Here is a 20,663-nt window from a genome sequence, read left to right as displayed (position 1 = left end):
GTCCCAGTCTTATTAATCTCTCCTAATAGGGAAGCCGTCCCATGCCCCAATCATTTTTGTTGCCCGTTTCTGAACCTTTTCCAATTCCAATACATCTTTTTTGAGATGGGGCGACCACATCTGCACACAGTATTCAAGATGTGAGCGTACCATGGATTTATAGAGAGGCAACATGATATTTTCTGTCTTACTATCTATCCTTTTCTTAATGATTCCCAACATTCTGTTCGCTCTTTTGACTCGATATTTTTCACAAGAGTAAAGGTTTGCCCTGGTGTGTTGGACAAAATTTTCCCTCCTTTACCACTTCTATGCACCAGTTTGCTTGTTTCTCTCCATGCTGCAGGTAGTTGCATTTCATTGATGTTGTATGTATTATGGCTTCAGGACATTTGGGTTAAAAGGTGAACATGTAAAATATATTTAGAAAGAACAAAAATAAATGCCACGTTGTACATCTGAATCCATGATCTAGTGCCAGTTATTCATTTATTTGGGGGATTTAGAATGTCAGTTGGTTGCTCTTCCATAGTTAGATTTTTCCAGAATAATAAAAAGACTACTACAGAAGCTTATAGTTAATATTGGTGGTTTCTTGGGTTTTTTGTTTTTGTTTTTCTATTATAGTCTGAACTGCTTCCAGTGTGTCTAGCCTGTGACATTTCCCCACCAATAAAAATAGCAAAAGTATAAAGAAAATAATTTTGATGGCGAGACTGTCTAATGTATTGCATTGTCAATTGTAACCTTTTACAGAATGACCCCATTTTAACCCCCAGTTCTGTATCAAGAAAATAACAACACTGGACTAAATATTTTGCTTGTTTATAAGTGTGAGTGATTTCTCTTCATTTTTGCTCTCTTTGCAAAATGGATTTGTTTAAAAATTCCTTTTGTCCATTTTCTGCCTTGAAAGACCACATGGCAGAATAATCCTAAATCTTTCTGTGTTAACCCCATAGGTTGTTGTTATTATTTATATGACAGTAGCACTTAAGAGGCTGTAATTTAGATCAGGGCCTTGTTGTGTTAGGTGCTATATAAGAGACAGTTCCTGCCCCCAAACTCTTTACTAACTAGACAAGACAGAATTATTATCTCTGCACAGAGAGATTAAGTGACTTGCCCCAGGTCATAAAGGAATCTGTGTCAGAATTGGGGTATAAATCCAGATCTTCTGAGTTCCAGTGCCTTAACTCTAACGCCATTCTTCCACCTCCACCCCCTTTTCACAGCCCAGCTTGTAGGAGAAGGACTATGATTAACATGTTTTGGCTATGTGAGTGTGTGAATATGAGTTAAGAAATTACTGTGTTAATGCTAAATAGGATAAATGTTCATTTAGTTCTGAAAGTGGTTAGTCATGTTTCTCTCTCATCGAAGTAAGTTCCATAACCTAGGTCCAACACTTGTGAAAGTTCTGTCTCTTTTACTCATGAGCTTTCACATATTGGTCCACAATTTCATGGCTCCAGTAGTTGTTGCTGGAGGTACTGGTTAAATGGAGGTCCTGGATGTGGATCTCTCAGGTAACCAACCCCAGTCCCATGAAAGGCTTTGAATATCAGGACAAAGACTGTGAACTGGACTCTTTATTCAATGACATCCAGATATTATTGTGATGGAGACCACATGAGCACCTTGCTAGATAAGGACCCAGTGCAAAGGACAGAGTCCCAAGATGATGTGTTCTTGTCAATCTGCACTGCTAAGAAAATAGGCCACTGTGTTTTGTAGTAGCTGAGACATTTTCAGGGTGTACTCTGTATTTTAATGCAACTCCCAGTCAGGTTAGGCAGTGGGAGCCAGTTTCAGAGGTGGTGTGAGTGACAGAGTGTCCTCTTCCTCTCTCATGTGAGTAGCTGTCTTTTGAAGCAAGAGCCACTTGGAGAAGGAGATGCCCCCACATGCAGATCCATCTTAGGGGCTGTCGGATTCAAATGGGAGCTGATTCCCCTGAGCAGCTGCCACTGACATTCTGGCAAGTTCTAAGGCAGGTGCAGTAGAGTCCATGACACTAATACTTTTAAGAAATATCAGAATCCCTATGGAAATAATAACTACAGCCCTATGACTCATATAGACACTCCGGGGACTGGTTTTAAGTTACATAAAAATATAGTGATTAAGAAAAAAGTGCAAATACAGGTGTAAAATGTCAGACCAGTACAGGCTTGATGCAGATAATTCTTCCAGTTAAAAAACAAAAATTATCAGACCATTTTCCAGAACCAAAGATAGAGAATTGTCAGCAAATTATTATTCCCTAAGAGCTGATGGGAATAGTGAGATTCATGTACAGATTCTTGTAGGGGGAAACAGTTTTTCAGACACAGGTATCTGAAATATGTGTATCTCTTTTTACAACTTTTAATCCAATATTATGGGAACAATTAACCATTAAATACAGGTTTTTTAAAAATTATTTGAAATATTTTTAGTGCATATTTCAACCCCCCACCCTGCTGCCTCACGGACAAGGAAACATGCACACACATACATCATGCCAGACTGGGGCATGAGTGGTAAACATCACTGTCATTTCAATCTATCCTTGGTGCAGTAAGGATTTCATGCCCTGCCCTCCCCTCCCCTCCCCTGCCCCCGCCCCATCCCCCTCCACACAGGGGTGAAAGTAACTTACCTGTATTGCTGGACTCCTGAGGGGGGCATGACCTCATCTGGAAGAGGCGGGGCCGCTCAAGATTTAAAGGCCCTGGTGCACCAACTGTGGCTGGGAGCCCCAGGGCCTTTAAATCAACCCGGGGGTCCCAGGTGCAGAGGTGGCTGGGAGCCCCCGGGGCTCAGGGGCAAATTAAAAGGCCCAGGGCTCTGGCCACTGCGGAGTTCCAGGCCCTTTAAATCCCCACTGCAGCTGCCGGAGCTGCAGGTGGGATTTAAAGGGCCCAGAGCTCCCGCGGCTGCGGGGAACCCTGAGCCTTGCCGGGCTGGGGCCGGGATTTAAAGGGCCTGGAGCTCCTGCCGCTGCGGGGAGCTCTGAGCCCTTTAAATCCGTCCCCAGCCCGGCCGCCGGACTCCCCGCAGCCGCGGGAGCTCTGAGCCCTTTAAATCTGATCCCAGCTCGGCCGCCAGAGCCACAGGGCGGGATTCAAAGGGCTTTGGGCTGCCCACTACGGCGGGGAGCCCAGAGACCTTTAAATCCCCGCCACGGAAGCCGGTGTGATCCTGAACGGTGTACTGGCTCTTGCCGGTATGCCGTACTGGACCGGACGGGCTTACTTTCACCTCTGCCTCCACATCTGCATGTTTGGCATTTTCATCCCTGGTAACTATCCCCTCCTGATTTGATCCCTCCTGATGTAACCAGCAATGAAACTTGGACTGCTCCAAAAACCACTGGGAACAGCTTGCACATTCCACAACCAAGCTCCACTGCCGGTTAGAGGGCATAGAAATGAATTAGAAGCAGTGGGCATTGGTGACACACTATGACAAACCACAGAAGCGCCTCATTAGGAAGAGAATGGGAGCCTGGTGCACCAGACACCAAAACGTGTACTGGGGCCATGTACCACTGGATTGGGGACTACTGAACTGACTACATCTGCCTTGAAGGATGCATTTGGCAGAGATCTGCCTTGAAGGATGCATTTGGCAGAGGCAGTGCATTCTTCTAGGCAGACAGCACTAGCTTATTCCCCAGCACGGGGGTGGGGGTGGGGGGCATCTTCTGCAGGGCTATTTAAGGAGTATATGCTGTGTGAGAAAGGAGCAAGTACTTGCTGGAAGGGAATAGCATTAAAGTGTTAAGTCCTTAAATGCTTCATGCAGCAGCAAATCCCAGCCAGCTACAGCCTGGGAGGCCTGCCTCCACTCCCATCTCCCAGCCCCTCTGAGGGACCTGCCTTTCCTGTGCAGCTGGGAAGGGGGATTGGGTGACAGAGTAGGCAGCCCCCACCCATCCCAGCTTTTGCATTGGCTGGAAGCGGGTGATGGGCAGCTGTGATGCTCCTTGTCAGTCAGCTAGGAAGGGGAATGCGTTCAGCAGAGGGGCCAGCTGAGCCGTGGCGTGGGGACGGCAGGGTAGTGCCCAGCTGAACGCAGAGGGTGACCCAGGCAGCAGCAGCAGCAGCAAGAATTGCTCAGTGTTGCCGCAGACCAGCAGTGCGATAATGGGAGTGGAAATTGAGACCATCTCCCCCGGAGACGGTAGGGTCTGGCTCTCTCCTGATTTGCTTTTAAGCGGTACTGGGGTGACTGTGATCACAAGAGAGGGAGCCCCCGGCATTGGGCGTGGGGGCGGGATCCGGGATCAAGGGGCCGTGCAGAGGAAGGGTTTCTGGAGGGGGAGTGGGACTCTCGGCTCGGACGAAGAGGGAGCCCAGGGGGTCTCTTGCACCAGGAGAGTGAGAGAAATCTGAGATCAGAGGCAGCTCCTTGCCGGGATACTCTGGAATCAGAAGAGGAAGGAATCCAGGGGTCTCTGGCTTCAGGAGTGGGGGTGGGAGGTGGATAAGGGAAAGGATGGATATGTGGGCATAGCAGAGGGGGCAGAAGTACAATGCATTGGGGGTGGGGATATGGAATCAGAGGAAGATCAGGAGTCTCTGGGATTAGGAGCGGGATCTAGCATTAGAGAAGACAGTGAGCCTAGGGTCTCCGGAATCAGGAAGGGTTATCTGGAATCACTGCAGCCTCAGGGGCTCTGGCATCAAAAGGTGACATGAGACCAGATGAAGGGGAGCCTAGGGGTGTCCAACAACTGAAGAAGAAATAAAAGACTGCAGGGTAGAAAGGGGTATGGGAGACATCCCTAGTATCAGGGAGGGTAAAAGCCTGAGGGTTCTGGGATCAGATGTTTGGGGGGGAAGGTCCCTGGGATCAGAGGAACAGAAGGAAAGCCGACTAGGTACTCTGGGATGAGTAGGCTGCAGTGTCTGCTGCTCCTTTGGTGGCAACAGCAGAGGCAGTGAGTGGTTTGGGATATTTAAATGGCATTTGCTGACAGCTGCATAAATCCAAGTGCAGTGAAGTAATTTAGTAACGAGAGCAAATTATAGTCCAGTGCACACCCATTTTAAAATGTGAGCCTTAGCAGTCGGCAGCGAAAGCAGGTTCACTTCCGAATCGCACACTGGATCAGGCATTATTGGGGTAGCAGCAGCAAGACAGTTAATTTCTGTAGAGGATGGAAATCAACAAAATAAATGATTGCTGATTAGTGTGGGTGGCTGTGGTGAAAGTTGGCACTTTTAAGGTGCACAGTAACAAAGCTTCCCAAATTTATTTCCAAACCTTTTCATGAACCATAGGCCATTTATGTCAGAATCACTTCAGATGGCACCAGCGTTTTGACTGGACTAGCTGTTTTCTCCGCTTTTAAAATACTATTATTGCACCTATAACACTTTATAATGGCTCCAGATTAAAGAGTGTATTAATCTTTGATTTTTATGGGATCATTTTTTCAGAGTGGCTGCTCCAATCTGGTGTTAGAACATCATATCATAACTCTTGAAGACAAATATCATTACCAGGAACTCTACTTTTCTGTGATAATAACTCCAAAATTCTCTAAAAAAAAGATAAAAATCCATGTTTTCCCATCATTAAAATGAAATGCTGAACTTTAGTTTCCCTAGCCACAATATATATAGCTATCAGTTGAACACAATGTTTTATAAATATATTTACAGTTTTTTAAACTGTCAGACAGAGCCCTGCCACCCAGGGCAGAGAGCCGGAGCCGCGCCCATTCTCCTGATTAGCTGATCTGACCCCAGTCTCAATTAGATTGGATAATCAGGGTTCTACGATACCTGTTTTTATCTTTTCACAAAATGTAAAAACTAACGATTCTCTGTAAAAATGCAAATCTCTAATTTTTCCATGGCAAACGGATTTCTAGACTCTCTTGCCATTACTAATATAGAGCCATACGTATCTATAGAATAGGCCAAATTCATCCTTGGCTTAACTCTGTTGGCCCAACATCATTTCCTCCCTTGCCTAGGCCTTTTAACTGTCTTCTCCATCTACCGTTGTTTACCTCTGTGGGCCAGATTCTGCTCCAATTTACAGTGCTGTAAATTCAGAGTAACTCCATTGATGTACGTACTGTTATTCTATTGTAAGTGTAAGTAAGGGCAGAATTTAGCCTTGTCATTTTATTATTCATCTCTAGAGTGTATTGGGATATGGTTTGTCTGAAAGATGCTCTTCAAAATCAAGTTATAAATGTGATTTCTTCTGGTTGCAAATCTTAATCCAATCCAGTTGATTTAAACAGTGTCATTAAAACCAAAACCAGTAAGCACTATTGCCTTCAGATCCACTCAGAAGTCAATTTGCTGTAGTGACTCGTTGATGGTCTTAACATCTTTGGCCTAATTCAGCCTTGGTATAAGATGATGCATCTCCATTGGTACAGTATTACACCAATTTATGCCACGGTGGAATATGGGCCACTGATCACTTGTATCATACTCTTTCTGATCTACTTCCACGTTGAATGGTGCATCGTACCTGGTGCTGTTATTAGTTGTGATTTTACAGTAGTGCCTATTGTGATCGGGGGCCGCATTGTGCTAGGCTTTGTACAGACAGGTAGAGTACGTTTACACTGCAATGTAAGCCCAGGGTTAGTGGGACTCGAATTCATGGACCCTGGCTTTAAAAGCTCAGGGTTTGAGCATCCACACTCATTGGTGACTTTAGGTTAAGAATTTTTGACCCTGGGCCCCACACCAGGGCTCCAATCATATCCCAGATTACCTATATCCCCGAGTCCAACCAATCACATCCCAGACTACCTAGCACACTCCTGAAATGTGACCACTCTCTAGCCCTTGGTGCTGCAGCATGGGACAACTTGACTGTCCACCCCGCACATCACAAGAAGTCGCTGCAGCTCACCAACACATTCTGCTGAGCTGTCCTTTTGGTCTGCACACTCCCAGCAGTCAGAACAGGAACATGGAGTCATCATTTGAAGAACTTTTCTTGCTTGGGCTTTTGCTCCTGTTTCAGGAAATGGGCAGAGCTTTCATGAGATGCTGGTGGACATTGTGGTGGCATTTTCTGACCCACTGAAGGCACCTGCCAGAGCTAATGATGGAGGAGGAGGAGGAGGATACAGACAGGGAAAACTCGAACCGGTTGATGCTCCTCATGACTTTTGGTATAGCTGCTGATGCTCTCTACGTACACCAGTGCTTCTGGAGCTGGGCCACAAGCCCAGATTGGTAGGATCACATCATCATGCAGACCTGGGATGATCAGCAGTGGGTCCAGAACTTTTTCATGAAGAAAGCTACATTTCTGGTGCTTTGTGAGCAGCTTGTCCTGACCCTCCAGCATCTCAACATACTCATGAAGGTGGCCATATTGGACCTGAAGCAGGTTGTTATAGCTATCTGGAAGCTGGCTACCCCAGACTGCTACAGGTCTGTTGCGAACTGTTTGGTGTTGGAAAGTCAACTCTGGGTAAAGTGGAGGTAGAAGTTTTTGAAGCAGTCAGGCATGTGGTTTACCCAAAGGTGATAGGCATAAACAATTGGCAGCAGCTGTGGCGGAGATCCCTCGATTTGAGGATGATTGCTACCACGGATGTACATATGGGTCCTGAGATGAATGGTTCCTGGAACCACAGATTCGCCCACAGTAGGTGTAGACATTTCCTGTCTGGCCAGCTGCCTTCTGCTTCCTTCTCTCCCGCTTTTCAGCTTTGAGGGCAAGGCGCTTCTTCTTGAAGTGGGCCACTGCCTGATGGAGGATGTGGCACCATTGGGGTTGGTTGGTGGCTTGCTCCTCCCAGCTTGTGATGTCCACATCAGTTTTCTTGAGATATGGTTTTAATGTGTCTTTGTAATGATCTCTGTCTGTAGGTCAGCTGAGAGTAGAGGGCTTGTTTTGGCAGGTGAGAATCTGGCATCCACACACAATGTCCAACCCAGCGGAGTTGGTGCATAAGGATCATTCCTTCAATGCTGGTGACATTGGCTTCAGTGAGGATGCTGGCATTAGTGCAGCGAGCTTCCCACTTGATGTGAAGGGTTTTCCACTGGTCGATAGTCTACCTTCATGGACAGACTGGGACACTATTCCCACCAAATGGCATTGTCATAAATGGAGTTACTGTCCCCCACTACTATTCTGGGGAAACCCTGCATACCCCCTTTTTGCCCTGGCCTATGAAACCATATACTGATTTCAGAGTTCCTGGCAAAAGAAAGTTTAATTACACTCTCCGAAGGTGCAGAATGGTGGTTGAATGTGCGTTTGGCAGCTTGAAATCCTGCTGGCATGGTCTACAGACCCATTTGGATTCCAGTATCATCAGTGATGTCTGATTTATTGTGCCTTGCTGGGCTCTTCACAGTCTTTGTGAGGTTAAAGTGGAGCCATTTGCCCCTGAATGGACCTATGACGGTAATGGACTGCTGAGCCAGTACACTCAACCAGAAAGTGCACTGGTCTCACAGCTTGAACAGGCAACGGAAATCAGGGATGCCCTGTGATCCCACATTATGGACTTGCATGGACCAGTGGAAGAAGGAGAATAGTACATTTATGAATGTTTTTTAATGTTTACAGTAAATGAGGCACTATCACACCATTCAATGAAAGGGGGTGCACTGTCACTGTACACAGTGAATGGGGGAGGTATTGATTGTCATGAATTTTTATTTTGGATGACATGACTGTCAATGTAATGTGTGTGGGGGAGCAGTGCATTTACTGCTGATTGCTGTACATAGCTGTATGGAGAAATTGTTTGGATACAACTTTTGCCTTACCCTGTGGTTATCTTTATGATTCAAAATACACATTATAAGATGTGATGTATTGAGCGCAATAAACTTTCCTAATCAAATACAAGCCTATATTTGTATTATAAAAATAACAATATTAGAGCATTGCCAGGCAGGCCTGCATACCAAAACAACAGTAAGAAACCAATACCACCCAACCATGGAATTGTCCAAAGTGCTCCTGGTATGCAGCTCCTGGTACTGTAGACTGGACTCACGCCACGGTGTGGGCACAGCAGGAGCCTGTAGTCTTGTGACCATTAGCGAAAACAGCCACTCAAACAGGTTTTTCTGCTGCGCTCTCACATCCTCCTTCAGCCGATGTTCTTGTTCCTGGGACTGAATTGCAGGAACCGTGCTGCAATTCTGTCGTGGGCATGTGTGCTGCTGAAGTATGCAAACTTATGGTAACTGAACAGCACATCTATGAGGGGAGTGGCTGGTCAGCTACCGAGCTGACCCTGGAAAATACATCCTTCCTCAAAATCTGACTACCTATCTGGAGTTCCTGCTATTGGAAAAATTTGCAGCTATCATCACCCAGATTGCCCCACGCAGGACCCTTTCACCCCACACCTGGATCCCCCCACACTAAGCCCCTCCACACTTTGATCCTGCCAGGCTGAGCCTGCCTGTCCACACCTGGATCAGGAAAGAGGGCTGGGCGTGTGTGTGAGACTCTGTCCTTCTCACTCGCTGTGCCCAGTAAGGAATCTGTTTGTCACAAAAACATTTCCTGAATCTTTTTTGTTGTCTGTATTGTTACAGACATACTTGCTGACAGGTATTTTGAAAGAAATTATCAAAATAATTGCAAATGGTGTGATTATACTGTGTTATTTTGACAAATAAAATATTCAGAATTTTGCAGAATTTTAAAATATTGTGCACATAATTATTTTTTTGGTTTAGAATTTTTAATTTTTTTGGTGTAGGATTCCCCCAGGAGTAATCTGCCAATCTAAATAGGCCAGACAATAGGTTGTCAGGAGCACCACCACTACCATTTTGTATTGTGATTCTCTGGTGAACCTACCTGTCTCAATGCTTTGCCTATCATAGGCTTTGTCCTCCTGCCATTTGCTGTTCATGGTGTTTGGCTTTGGCACACTACCTTGTTATGCATTATTGGGTATCTCAGCTCATAGCCTATATAATGCACAACACATTAGCACACTACATTCAGTCAGAAGAGGCAACAGAAGACAGGCAGGATCATGCTCCTACCTGAATCCCCAGTTCATGGTTTCCTGACCCTGCTATTCTGTAGTGGTGGGGCCTTCTGATGGATTATGGATCAAAGTTCTGTTGAATCTGGGGCCTCTGTCTGCCAGTTCAGATACACAAATCAATGGTGCCATTACTAGGAGGGATTTGGGTGCATCCTGAAAAATTGCCCTGTAGCTGTATTTTAGCAGTATATAGAGTGGGAGGATGGAGTGGGTAACTCTTATCAGTGGCAGGGAAATCATTCAGACCTCTTTCCCACGGTGTCAAAATATTAACAAGGGGCTACCAAGATCTCTCTTCACCCATCACTGCTTTACTATCTCATGTGACTGCAGATCTGAAAATGCATTTGCAGTGTATGAGATAGGATTTTTTTTTAAACCATTGCCGCTTGCTAATTATATGTGTTCTTATTAAAGTAGACTTAAGTAAAAGGTATTGGAATTATGAATACAAACACATTACCACATCTTCATAGTGTAATCTTATTCATTTGTGAACAATAGCAAAATATAAGTTCAGTGAAGTTAAAGATTATTATAATTAAGGCTAAGATTTATTCACGGGTATTTTTGGTAAAAGTCATGGACAGGTCATGGGCAATAAATAAAAATTCACAGGCCGGCCTGTCCATGACTTTTACCAAAAATACCCCAGACTACATAAGAACATAAGAGAGGCCGTACCGGGTCAGACCAAAGGTCCATCTAGCCCAGTATCTGTCTACCGACAGTGGCCAATGCCAGGTGCCCCAGAGGGAGTGACTCTAACAGGCAATGATCAAGTGATCTCTCTCCTGCCATCCATCTCCATCCTCTGACGAACAGAGGCTAGGGACACCATTCTTACCCATCCTGGCTAATAGCCATTTATGGACTTAGCCACCATGAATTTATCCAGTCCCCTTTTAAACATTGTTATAGTCCTAGCCTTCACAACCTCCTCAGGTAAGGCGTTCCACAAGTTGACTGTGTGCTGCGTGAAGAAGAACTTCCTTTTATTTGTTTTAAACCTGCTGCCTATTAATTTCATTTGGTGACCCCTAGTTCTTGTATTATGGGAATAAGTAAATAACTTTTCCTTATCCACTTTCTCAACATCACTCATGATTTTATATACCTCTACCATGTCCCCCCTTAGTCTTCTCTTTTCCAAGCTGAAGAGTCCTAGCCTCTTTAATCTTTCCTCGTATGGGACCCTCTCTAAACCCCTAATCATTTTAGTTGCTCTTTTCTGAACCTTTTCTAGTGCTAGAATATCTTTTTTGAGGTGAGGAGACCACATCTGTACACAGTATTCGAGATGTGGGCGTACCATGAATTTATATAAGGGCAATAATATATTCTCAGTCTTATTCTCTATCCCCTTTTTAATGATTCCTAACATCCTATTTGCTTTTTTGACCGCCTCTGCACACTGCATGGACATCTTCAGAAAACTATCCACGATGATGCCAAGATCTTTTTCCTGACTCGTTGTAGCTAAGTTAGCCCCCATCATGTTGTACGTATAGTTGGGGTTATTTTTTCCAATGTGCATTACTTTACATTTATCCACATTAAATTTCATTTGCCATTTTGTTGCCCAATCACTTAGTTTTGTGAGATCTTTTTGAAGTTCTTCACAATCTGCTTTGGTCTTAACTATCTTGAGAAGTTTAGTATCATCTGCAAACTTGGCCACCTCACTGTTTACCCCTTTCTCCAGATCATTTATGAATAAATTGAATAGGATTGGTCCGAGGACTGACCCTTGGGGAACACCACTAGTTACACCTCTCCATTCTGAGAATTTACCATTAATTCCTACCCTTTGTTCCCTGTCCTTTAACCAGTTCTCAATCCATGAAAGGACCTTCCCTTTTATCCCATGACAGCTTAATTTACGTAAGAGCCTTTGGTGAGGGACCTTGTCAAAGGCTTTCTGGAAATCCAAGTACACTATGTCCACCGGATCCCCCTTGTCCACATGTTTGTTGACCCCTTCAAAGAATTCTAATAGATTAGTAAGACACGATTTCCCTTTACAGAAACCATGTTGACTATTGCTCAAGAGTTTATGTTTATCTATGTGTCTGACAATTTTATTCTTTACTATTGTTTCAACTAATTTGCCCGGTACCGACGTTAGACTTACCGGTCTGTAATTGCCGGGATCACCCCTAGAGCCCTTTTTAAATATTGGCGTTACATTAGCTAACTTCCAGTCATTGGGTACCGAAGCCGATTTAAAGGACAGGTTACAAACCTTAGTTAATAGTTCCGCAACTTCACATTTGAGTTCTTTCAGAACTCTTGGGTGAATGCCATCTGGTCCTGGTGACTTGTTAATGTTGAGTTTATCTCTACTTCTGTGAGCACTGGAGTAGGGCCCTTTCCCATTGCTGTGGGAGGCCCTTGCTGGGAAAGGGCCCTACTCCAGTGCTGGGCGTTGACTGCTCGGGTGGTCCGCGGGGCCAGCTGCAACGGCCGCTGCTTGGGCAGTCCCCAGAGCCAGATGCCCACGGTTTCCTGAGCAGCGGCCAGTGTGGCTGGCTGTGGGGCACCTGAGAAGCTGTCCCAGGAGCCAGCTGCTTGGGCAGCCCTGAAGTCAGCTGCACCAGCCGCTGCAGAAGTCACAGAGGTCGTGGAAAGTCATGGAATCCGTGACTTCCCCAGCCTCCATGAAAGAATCGCAGCCTTAATTATAATTCATGTCTTTCCAAAGGCCATCCCCCTGCAGTTGTAGGATGTAATCTGCTGTCAGAGGACAAATCAGATGTTAAAGCTAATAAGAAAAGATATTAGACTTGACAGAAAGGAGAAACCACATTAATATAAGAAAACACGTCTTCCTAATCTAAATAGGGGACCTTTTATCTTAAACCATTTCACTCCCATCCTGAATATTGGTGACTAAGATTAAATGACACCCAGACTCAAAGCAGCCCTAGAGTCAAACCTCAGTTAACCTCCTGAGCCCACCTCTCCTAAAAGCTAAACTTTCCCACACAGGATGGTCAATCAAAGACATATTAAAAATATACTTTTCTATTTTTAACAGGACGGACATTTCCAAAGAAGGGTCAGACGTGCGTGGTACACTACACAGGTGAGGCGTGTTCTGAACGTTCTGTCCAGACGGCTTTGCACTTCGGGAGCCGTTTGTCATTTCAGATTTCATGATCATATTTTTTCCCCTTCCTTTGTCCCTTCTTGGCCTTTTAATATTTTTCTGTTGAGTTTCCTGAAGGCATCACTCTTGACTGGGCAGCTCCAACTACAATACCTATGTGTACAAGCTGTTCTTTGCTAAGTGGAATGTTTAATAGCGTATGGTTAATAAATGACACCGTGGGCCTGATTCTCAGCTCCATTACACTAGCCATTGAAGGCAAGTGGAAAACACATGTTACACAGCGGAGGATCAGGCCCTCTATCTCCATCATCTTGGACCCTGAGGTCATTAATTGAGATGCAATGATATTCCTTCTTTCTTTTGGCTGTATATAAGATAAAAGTATGTATCCCAGACATTAGGGCTAAATTCACCCCTGTGTGGGGGAGTTGTGGGGGCAGTACAAAGTCCTACTTTGAGGACTTAAATGGGTTTTAATGTTGCCTGTTGATGCTCTTCCATTGTGTATAAATACTTAAAGAGTCATTGGGCTAAAGAGAGTGAGTATGACTCTGTAGCCTAGTGGTTAGAGAACCCATCTGCGAGATGGGAGACCTGGTGTTTAGTCTCCTACTCCAATGACTGTTGTGTCTTTGTGTATTTAGAGTATATGCAGTTTGGGCCAGGGACTGTCTCTTACAATGTGTATGTGAGCACCTAGCACATTGCCCTGGTCGCCATTGAGTTTGCTAGGTCATACTGTAATATTGATAATAATAACAATAAGGGAATAACAGTGGCCTTAGTACTGGTGTATCTCAACATTAGGGAGGTATTTTTCTACAGTTCAGGATAGTTTCTTAAGATTAAATTCAGTGAGTTCTTGGTGTGGAGAATCTGTAGTGTCAGCTCTTCAAAGCAGGCTGGCTGGAGGTAGGGTTGCCAAACCTCCCGGATTGGCCGGGAGTCTCCCGGAATCAGAATCCATCTCCCAGTGGCTATTGAAACCAATCCAGGAGATTTTAATAGGCTGCAAAAAGTCCAGTCGGCAGCACAACGGGACAAAGGCAGGCTCCCTACCTGCCCTGGCTCCACGTGGCTCCCGGAAGTGACTGGCACATCCCTCTGGCTCCTAGGCACAGGGTGGCCAGGGGGGTCTCTGTGTGCTTCCCCTGCTGTGTGTGACGACTCTGCAGCTCCCATTGGACGGGAACCATGGCCAATGGGAGCTGCAGGGATGGTGCCTGCAGGCAGGAGTAGCACACAGAGCCTCCTGGCTGCCCCTGAGCCTAGGAGCCAGACATGCCAGTTGCTTCCAGGAGCTGCCTGAAGTAAGCGGCGCCTGGCTGGAGCCTGCATCCCTCACCCCCTCCCACACCTCAACCCCCTACCCCAGCCCTGGTCCCCCTCCCACACCCAAACTCCCTCCCCTCCTGCACCCCACATCTTCTCCTGTACCCCAGCCCCCTGAGCCAGGGTCAGCCCAGAGCCCTCTCCCATGTTCTGAAACCCTCAGGTCCACCCTCCAGCCCAGAGCCCGCACCTCCCTCCCCTCACCCCAACCCCCTGCCCCAGCCCGGTGGAAGTGAGTGAGGGTGGGGGAAAACAAGCGAGGGGGGGGGACGGAGTGAGCGGCGGGTGGGACCTTAGAGATGGGGCAGGGCAGGGGCAGGGCCTCGGGGAAGGTGTGGGGCAGGAGGCGGGGCAAGGATCTTTGAGTTTCTGGGATTAGACAGTTGGCAACCCTAGCTGGAGGTGATGGAAGGTGTGGCTTTCCATTAAACAGGATCTCTAGAAGTTCTAGTTTTTGTCACATTTGTTATGACTTTGAACACTTTGCCTAGTGACTAAAGCACAGGATTGGGAGTCAGGATTTCTGGATCCTATTCCTGCCACTGCTGCTGAATTGCTGTGTGACTTCAAACAACCATTGACTACATAGGCCCAAATTCAGCCTTTAATTATAGTGGGGCAGCTCCTATTCACAATCATTGTAACTGAGGGTAGAAATGAGCCCTTAATCTCGCCGTACTGCTGTTTACCCATCTGTAAAATTGGGATAATGCTGCAATTACCCACTTTGGAGGAATATTACAAGCCTCAATTCATTAATGTTTGTGAAGTGCTGTGAGGTTTTTGTTTGAAAGGTGCTATAGCAGTGCACATTATATTATTATTTATTTATGTAATTAAACATCTTTCAGAGCAGCATTTTGCTGATGGTCACAGACCTAATTAATGTCCAGTGGGAAATCAATCTGTTTCTTTTTAAAACACTTAGGGCTGGTCCACACTAAGAAGCGGGGTCGAACTAGGGTACGCAAATTCAGCTACGTGAATAGTATTCAGCTACGTGAATACTCACCCGTCCAGATGCCGCGGAATCGAAGTCCGCAGCTCCAAGGTCGACTCCGCCACCGCCGTTTGCAGTGGTGAGTACCGGAGTCGACCGTGGCGCTTCCGGAGTTCGAACTATCGCGTCCAGATTAGACGCGATAGTTCGAACTCTGAGAAGTCGAACTCACCGCGTTGACCTGGCTGGTAAGTGTAGACTAGCCCTTAAGATCAGATAGATCTTCAGCTGGAGTAAATCAGTGCAGCTCCATTGACTATTGACTTCAATGGAGCTACCCAAATTGGCCCTGTATTTAAATCAGAATTCATAAATGATGCTCTTGTCTTTTTTGTTGTGGCTTGCACTAGTGATCTGGGGGCACATTGCTGTCATTCCCTTTTGCCATATGTTACCAAACATTTTGTATTTATGTATACATTACCAAACGCTTTGTAATTTTTGTTTCTGATGTTGGGAGAAAGCCATGGTTGCAATTGTGAAATTGCACAAGTCTACTGCATAATGTGCAGATTATTGGTAGTTTACGAAATGTACTTGATTTATCATGATGAAAAAAGAAAAAAAATCCATTTAACACAACACAGATTTCTATGGAATTTGATTATGTGGCTCTGCCAAAAAGAGAAGAATTTTCTATGTATTTCACGGGCCAAAATCAATACAGCCTTAAAAAAAAGTATTCTCATTATAATGGTTGGAAATCTGTGGGCCTAAGGCCAGATTCCCATCTCAGCAAGACTGATGTAAATCAAGAGTAATGCCACTAAATGGAATGGAGTTACACCAGTCTTTCTAGATGAGAATCTGGCCAATATAGCTTAATGTTTGCATGGTTTGATACACGTTCATCCAATCTGGAAGTGCTGTGTGTCAGCATAAATGCAAAAAACTGATATTAGCCCAGTCCTGCTCTCAAATAAACACATCAACACCCATTGACTTCAGTGGGTATTGTGCTTGTGTATCTGAGGAAAGAATTAGGCTCTAAGCAAGGAATTTAATCAAAATTCTTTGTCTTTAATTAGCTGTCTGGGTGATTTTGGAATAGATAGGGAAAACAGAAATTAGAGCTAGCATGAATAAAAACTGTGGTGTAGAAGACAATGTAACTGAGCCTTGAATTATAGGCAACCAAAACTTGCCTAGCTATAAGGAACTTAATTGATTATAAAGCCTTTCCAAGATATCTTGTACCATAGGATATGATGTCTGTTCATATGGTGTGATGCATGCCAATTCTTTGTATTTTCTAGTAAAAGTCATATGCGTCTTTAAATTGCCATGGCTTGAAAAGATGGATGCTTTTTACATTGGTGAAGATCTTAGGCCTGGTCTACACTGGGGGGGGGGGTCGAACTAAGGTACGCAAGTTCAGCTACGCGAATAGCGTAGCTGAACTTGAACTACCTTAGTTCGAACTACTCACCCGTCCAGACGCCGCGGGATCGAAGTCCGCGGCTCCCCCGTCGACTCCGCCACCACCGTTCGCGGTGGTGGACGCGATATATCGAACTCCGAGAAGTCGAATGCTACCCGCCGACCTGGGCGGGTAGTATAGACGTAGCCTTAGTGGCAGCTGAGACCCAGTGAAAGTGTATCTCAAGTCTTCTCTGCTTTTTTTCTGTGAATCATAATTGCAAAAGGTAGTTTGGCTATTCAGTGTGAAACATGCTCCTCTGAGACCGCACAGACACAGCTTGCAAATGTTAAGATCCTTTGATGAAGTCAGTCAAGTTTTCACTTTAGCTCATTTACCATAGATCAGTTAAAATATGTGGGAATATTTTAATGGAGAGGTTGTTGTATAGTGACTGGAGCCTGAGACTAGGAATTAGTGGGGAAGAGGGTTTTGTTCCTTGCTATGCCACCTATTTACTGTCTGACCTAGGGTAAGTGACTTATTTCCTCTGTGCCTCAGTTTTGAAATGTGTAAGTAATGGAAATAGTGCCTCACAGGATTGTCATGAAACCTAAATAATGTTCACAAAATGTTTTGAGTTTCTCGTGTTAAAAGAGACTATAGAAGTGAAAAAAGATTGAGCTGGTAGAGAACATACACAGATCTTGTAAGCAAAATATAGTAGCTTCAACAATTAAATGCATGAGTTTGAGTTGAAAATCTCAGTTCATTTCCTTGTGGAAAAGGGTCCACATCATAAAATTGACTCTCAGGTTGCCCAGTTCTTCCACCCTTACTATGCAATACCTTACTATGCAATAGTCCTATTGGTTGAAGTGAAATCACTTGCAGAGTTAGGTACTACAGGAACTCCTCACTTAAAATCGTCCCGGTTAATGTTGTTTCGTTGTTATGTTGCTGATCAATTAGGGAACATACTCATTTAAAGTTGTGCAATGCTCCCTTCTAACGTCGTTTGGCAGCCGCCTGCTTTGTCCACTGCTTGCAGGAAGAGCAGCCCGGTGGAGCTGGTGGGGGCTTGGAACCAGGGTGGACCGACAGCCCCCTATCAGCTCTCCTTATCGGCTCCCCACTCCCCTAAGTTCCCTGTGCAGCAGCTGCCCAGCAGGCTAGCAATTGCAGCTGTCCCTCCCCACACTGCCATGAACTGCTCCTGCCCTCTGCCTTGGAGCTGCTCCCTGAGACTCCTGCTTGCTGTGGTGGGGTGGGAGGAAGAAGGGGGGCTAATGTCAGGGTGTCCCCCTCCCCTCTGCTTCTGCACCCCGCTTACCTCATCTTCCATAGAGCAGGGGGGACACACGACAGAGGGAGCTTCCGGGCAGCAGCAACTGCAGCTGCGGTGGGTCTCAGCTTGCTGATCTAATTAACAAGGCAGTGTACTTCTGACCCCACTCTTCATACTTAAAGGGGAAATGCGCATCTCTCTCTCTCTCATACACACACAGGGTGTATGTCTCTGTCTGCCCTCCCTCCTTTCCTGCTGCCTTGTACAGTAGAGTGTGAGAGTTAACCCTTGAGGGCTTAGCCAATTGCTAGTTCATCATTTAGCAGTAAGGCATTCCCTGGGAATATCCCACCCTCTGACTCCTCCACCTCATCACAATCATCATCACTATGTACCAGTATTAAATTGTTTGTTTAAAACTTATACTCTGTGTGTGTGTGTGTGTGTGTGTGTGTGTGTGTGTGTGTGTGTGTGTATATATATATATATATATATATATATATATATAATTTGTCTGGTGAAAAAAATTTCCCTGGAACCTAACCCCCTCATTTACATTAATTCTTATGGGGAAATTGGATTCGTTTAATATCGTTTTGCTTAAAGTCACATTTTTCAGGAACATAACTAAAATGTTAAGTGAGGAGTTACTGTACTTAACATAAATAGGGTAATAGAATTAGACTCAGAATTGGCACTGGACAGCAACCTTGTTGGCATCCCCTTAAAGATGATCTCTGCAGGTCAGAGTTTTGATACTTGGTCTGCATGGTGAGAAGAAGCTAGCACTGCTGGTAGAGCTGGTTGGGATTTTTTTGACAAAACAGTATTTTGTCAGAAAATGCCAATTTGTCAAAACCAACATTTTTCACAGGAAAAGGTCGACTTCTACAATTTTTTGACAGGAAAGGTTTCTCAGGTCCACAGTGGAAGTTAGAGAGCAAGAAAGAATCTGAGTCAGGGCGAGCAGGGACTTGAATATAGGTCTCCTGCTTTCCTGATGAGTACCCTAACCACTGAGCTATTTGCTTTTTTGGGGGGGTGTTTCTTGGTTTTCTAGGAGAATTTTGAATGGTCTCAGTATCATCCCAACATGGAACAGCAAAACTGGTGAAATCTCAAAAAAAAAATTGCAGGATGGGAAGACTGTTACTCATCCAGCTCTACTGCTGCCTGTTCTATGGATAAATAGAAGACTTCAGTCTCCACGACTGCTCTGTAAGCCCAACAACCTTAAAACTAATTTGAGAAAAACAAAGAACCTAGTTTCTTTTATGCAGATTTAAGAAGACAAAAGAGATATTTCTTCAAGACAACAAAAAAAGGGGCTTTCTGCTCTGTGAGTGACTTTGCTGTCATTGGAAGACAGCTTCCACGGTTTGGAGACTACCAGTCTTCTGTGCTGATGGAGCACCCATTGAACTCAATAGGAGTTCCTTTCCCGGAGGATTTGCTGCATCAAGCTGCCTCCCTGTGTGCATTGAAATTAAATTGCTAGAAAATAATTAAGCCCCCTGCCGTCTTGTCCATGAAAAGCTATAATAAGTTGATATTAAGTCAAGAAAAGTTGCAAAGGAGCTTATGTAATGTAACAAAGAAGTAATGGTCTCTGTTCGTCAAGCTTTTTGAGCTCAGTACTAATCTGGGGCAACACACACTTGCAGAATAATTGACTGCTCTTTCAGACTGAGGATTGCTGGCTCCCATTTGCACATGTTTACAGTGACCACAATTATGTTCACTCTGCACATTTCTAGCTCATGTAAATTTAATGGCCAGGATCTGAAAGCTTTGTAATAATTGATGCCGATTAGAATTCCAGATTCAGAGCTTCGCCAAAATGAAATAGATTTCTAATGGGTTTATATACAAAGAGTTCCACAATTATTCATACTTCTGAGTCAGTACTGAACTAGTGCCAGCATGACATTAAGGGGCTTTATATTGAAAGTACCGTCTTTCAAAGAAAATTTAAAATGTAGTCCTAGCTAGTTGAGGGTATTATAAATCCTACATTACAATTTCCTAAGAATGTTGGACTGAAAGTCCGTGTTCCCTGCACATCACATGGCACAGAGAATCCTTATGACACCACATGTATGGGATTGCTAGGCAGTGCCAGGGGACCAATATAATCAGAGGGCCAGTGGATCCAGATAGCAGCCAACACCTGTATCCATCACCCAAGCAGGGATGCAGTAACTGTTGGGACTACAGAAGCCTGGAGACCACAGCAGCTGTGAACTATCTCTGATTCCACACTGTGATCTAGGTGGGAATATTCTATCTCCCCCAATCTGTGCCTCGCTTTTTAGTCCAGTTCTTGCTCCCCCTTTCTGACTTGGCTTGTTAGTCCTATAATATATAGGTTCTTATACTGTTCTCATCGCCATGGTATCTGAGCCCCTTCCAGAAGTGCATATAATGATCTGTCCCATGTGGGTTGTTCTTTCTCTCATCCTCTCTCCAGGGAGAGAGTTGTGTGTGTGTAGTGTAATGTATTAGTTTGGTAGGTTTGTTTTGTTTTATTTTTAATATACAATGGAGAATGCATGCTAGTTT

At 44.9% G+C, this 20,663-nt stretch overlaps 1 protein-coding gene across 4 annotated transcripts in view; it reads left to right on the top strand.

Annotated features, from left to right (window-relative positions):
* The window catches only part of FKBP1B (FKBP prolyl isomerase 1B), a 96,953-nt gene that overhangs the window by 39,537 nt on the left and 36,753 nt on the right, over positions 1-20,663 (top strand). For 3 of the 4 annotated variants that reach the window (XM_045011331.1, XM_045011332.1, XM_045011329.1), the window contains one exon: positions 13,047-13,094. Coding sequence is in view for 2 of the 4 variants with exons in the window: in XM_045011329.1 (XP_044867264.1) it covers positions 13,047-13,094 (48 nt within the window). In the remaining 2 variants the exon portion in view is untranslated. Of the gene's footprint in view, positions 1-3,970; positions 4,171-13,046; positions 13,095-20,663 lie in introns of those variants that run through there. The other variant, XM_045011330.1, reaches the window with a different exon arrangement.

The sequence above is a fragment of the Mauremys mutica genome, chromosome 3 (assembly GCF_020497125.1).
Source record: "Mauremys mutica isolate MM-2020 ecotype Southern chromosome 3, ASM2049712v1, whole genome shotgun sequence".
In the NCBI taxonomy this organism is placed as follows: Eukaryota; Metazoa; Chordata; order Testudines; family Geoemydidae; genus Mauremys; species Mauremys mutica.
Note: the sequence above shows the minus strand (reverse complement) of the source record. Positions and strands in the feature narration are given on the sequence as shown.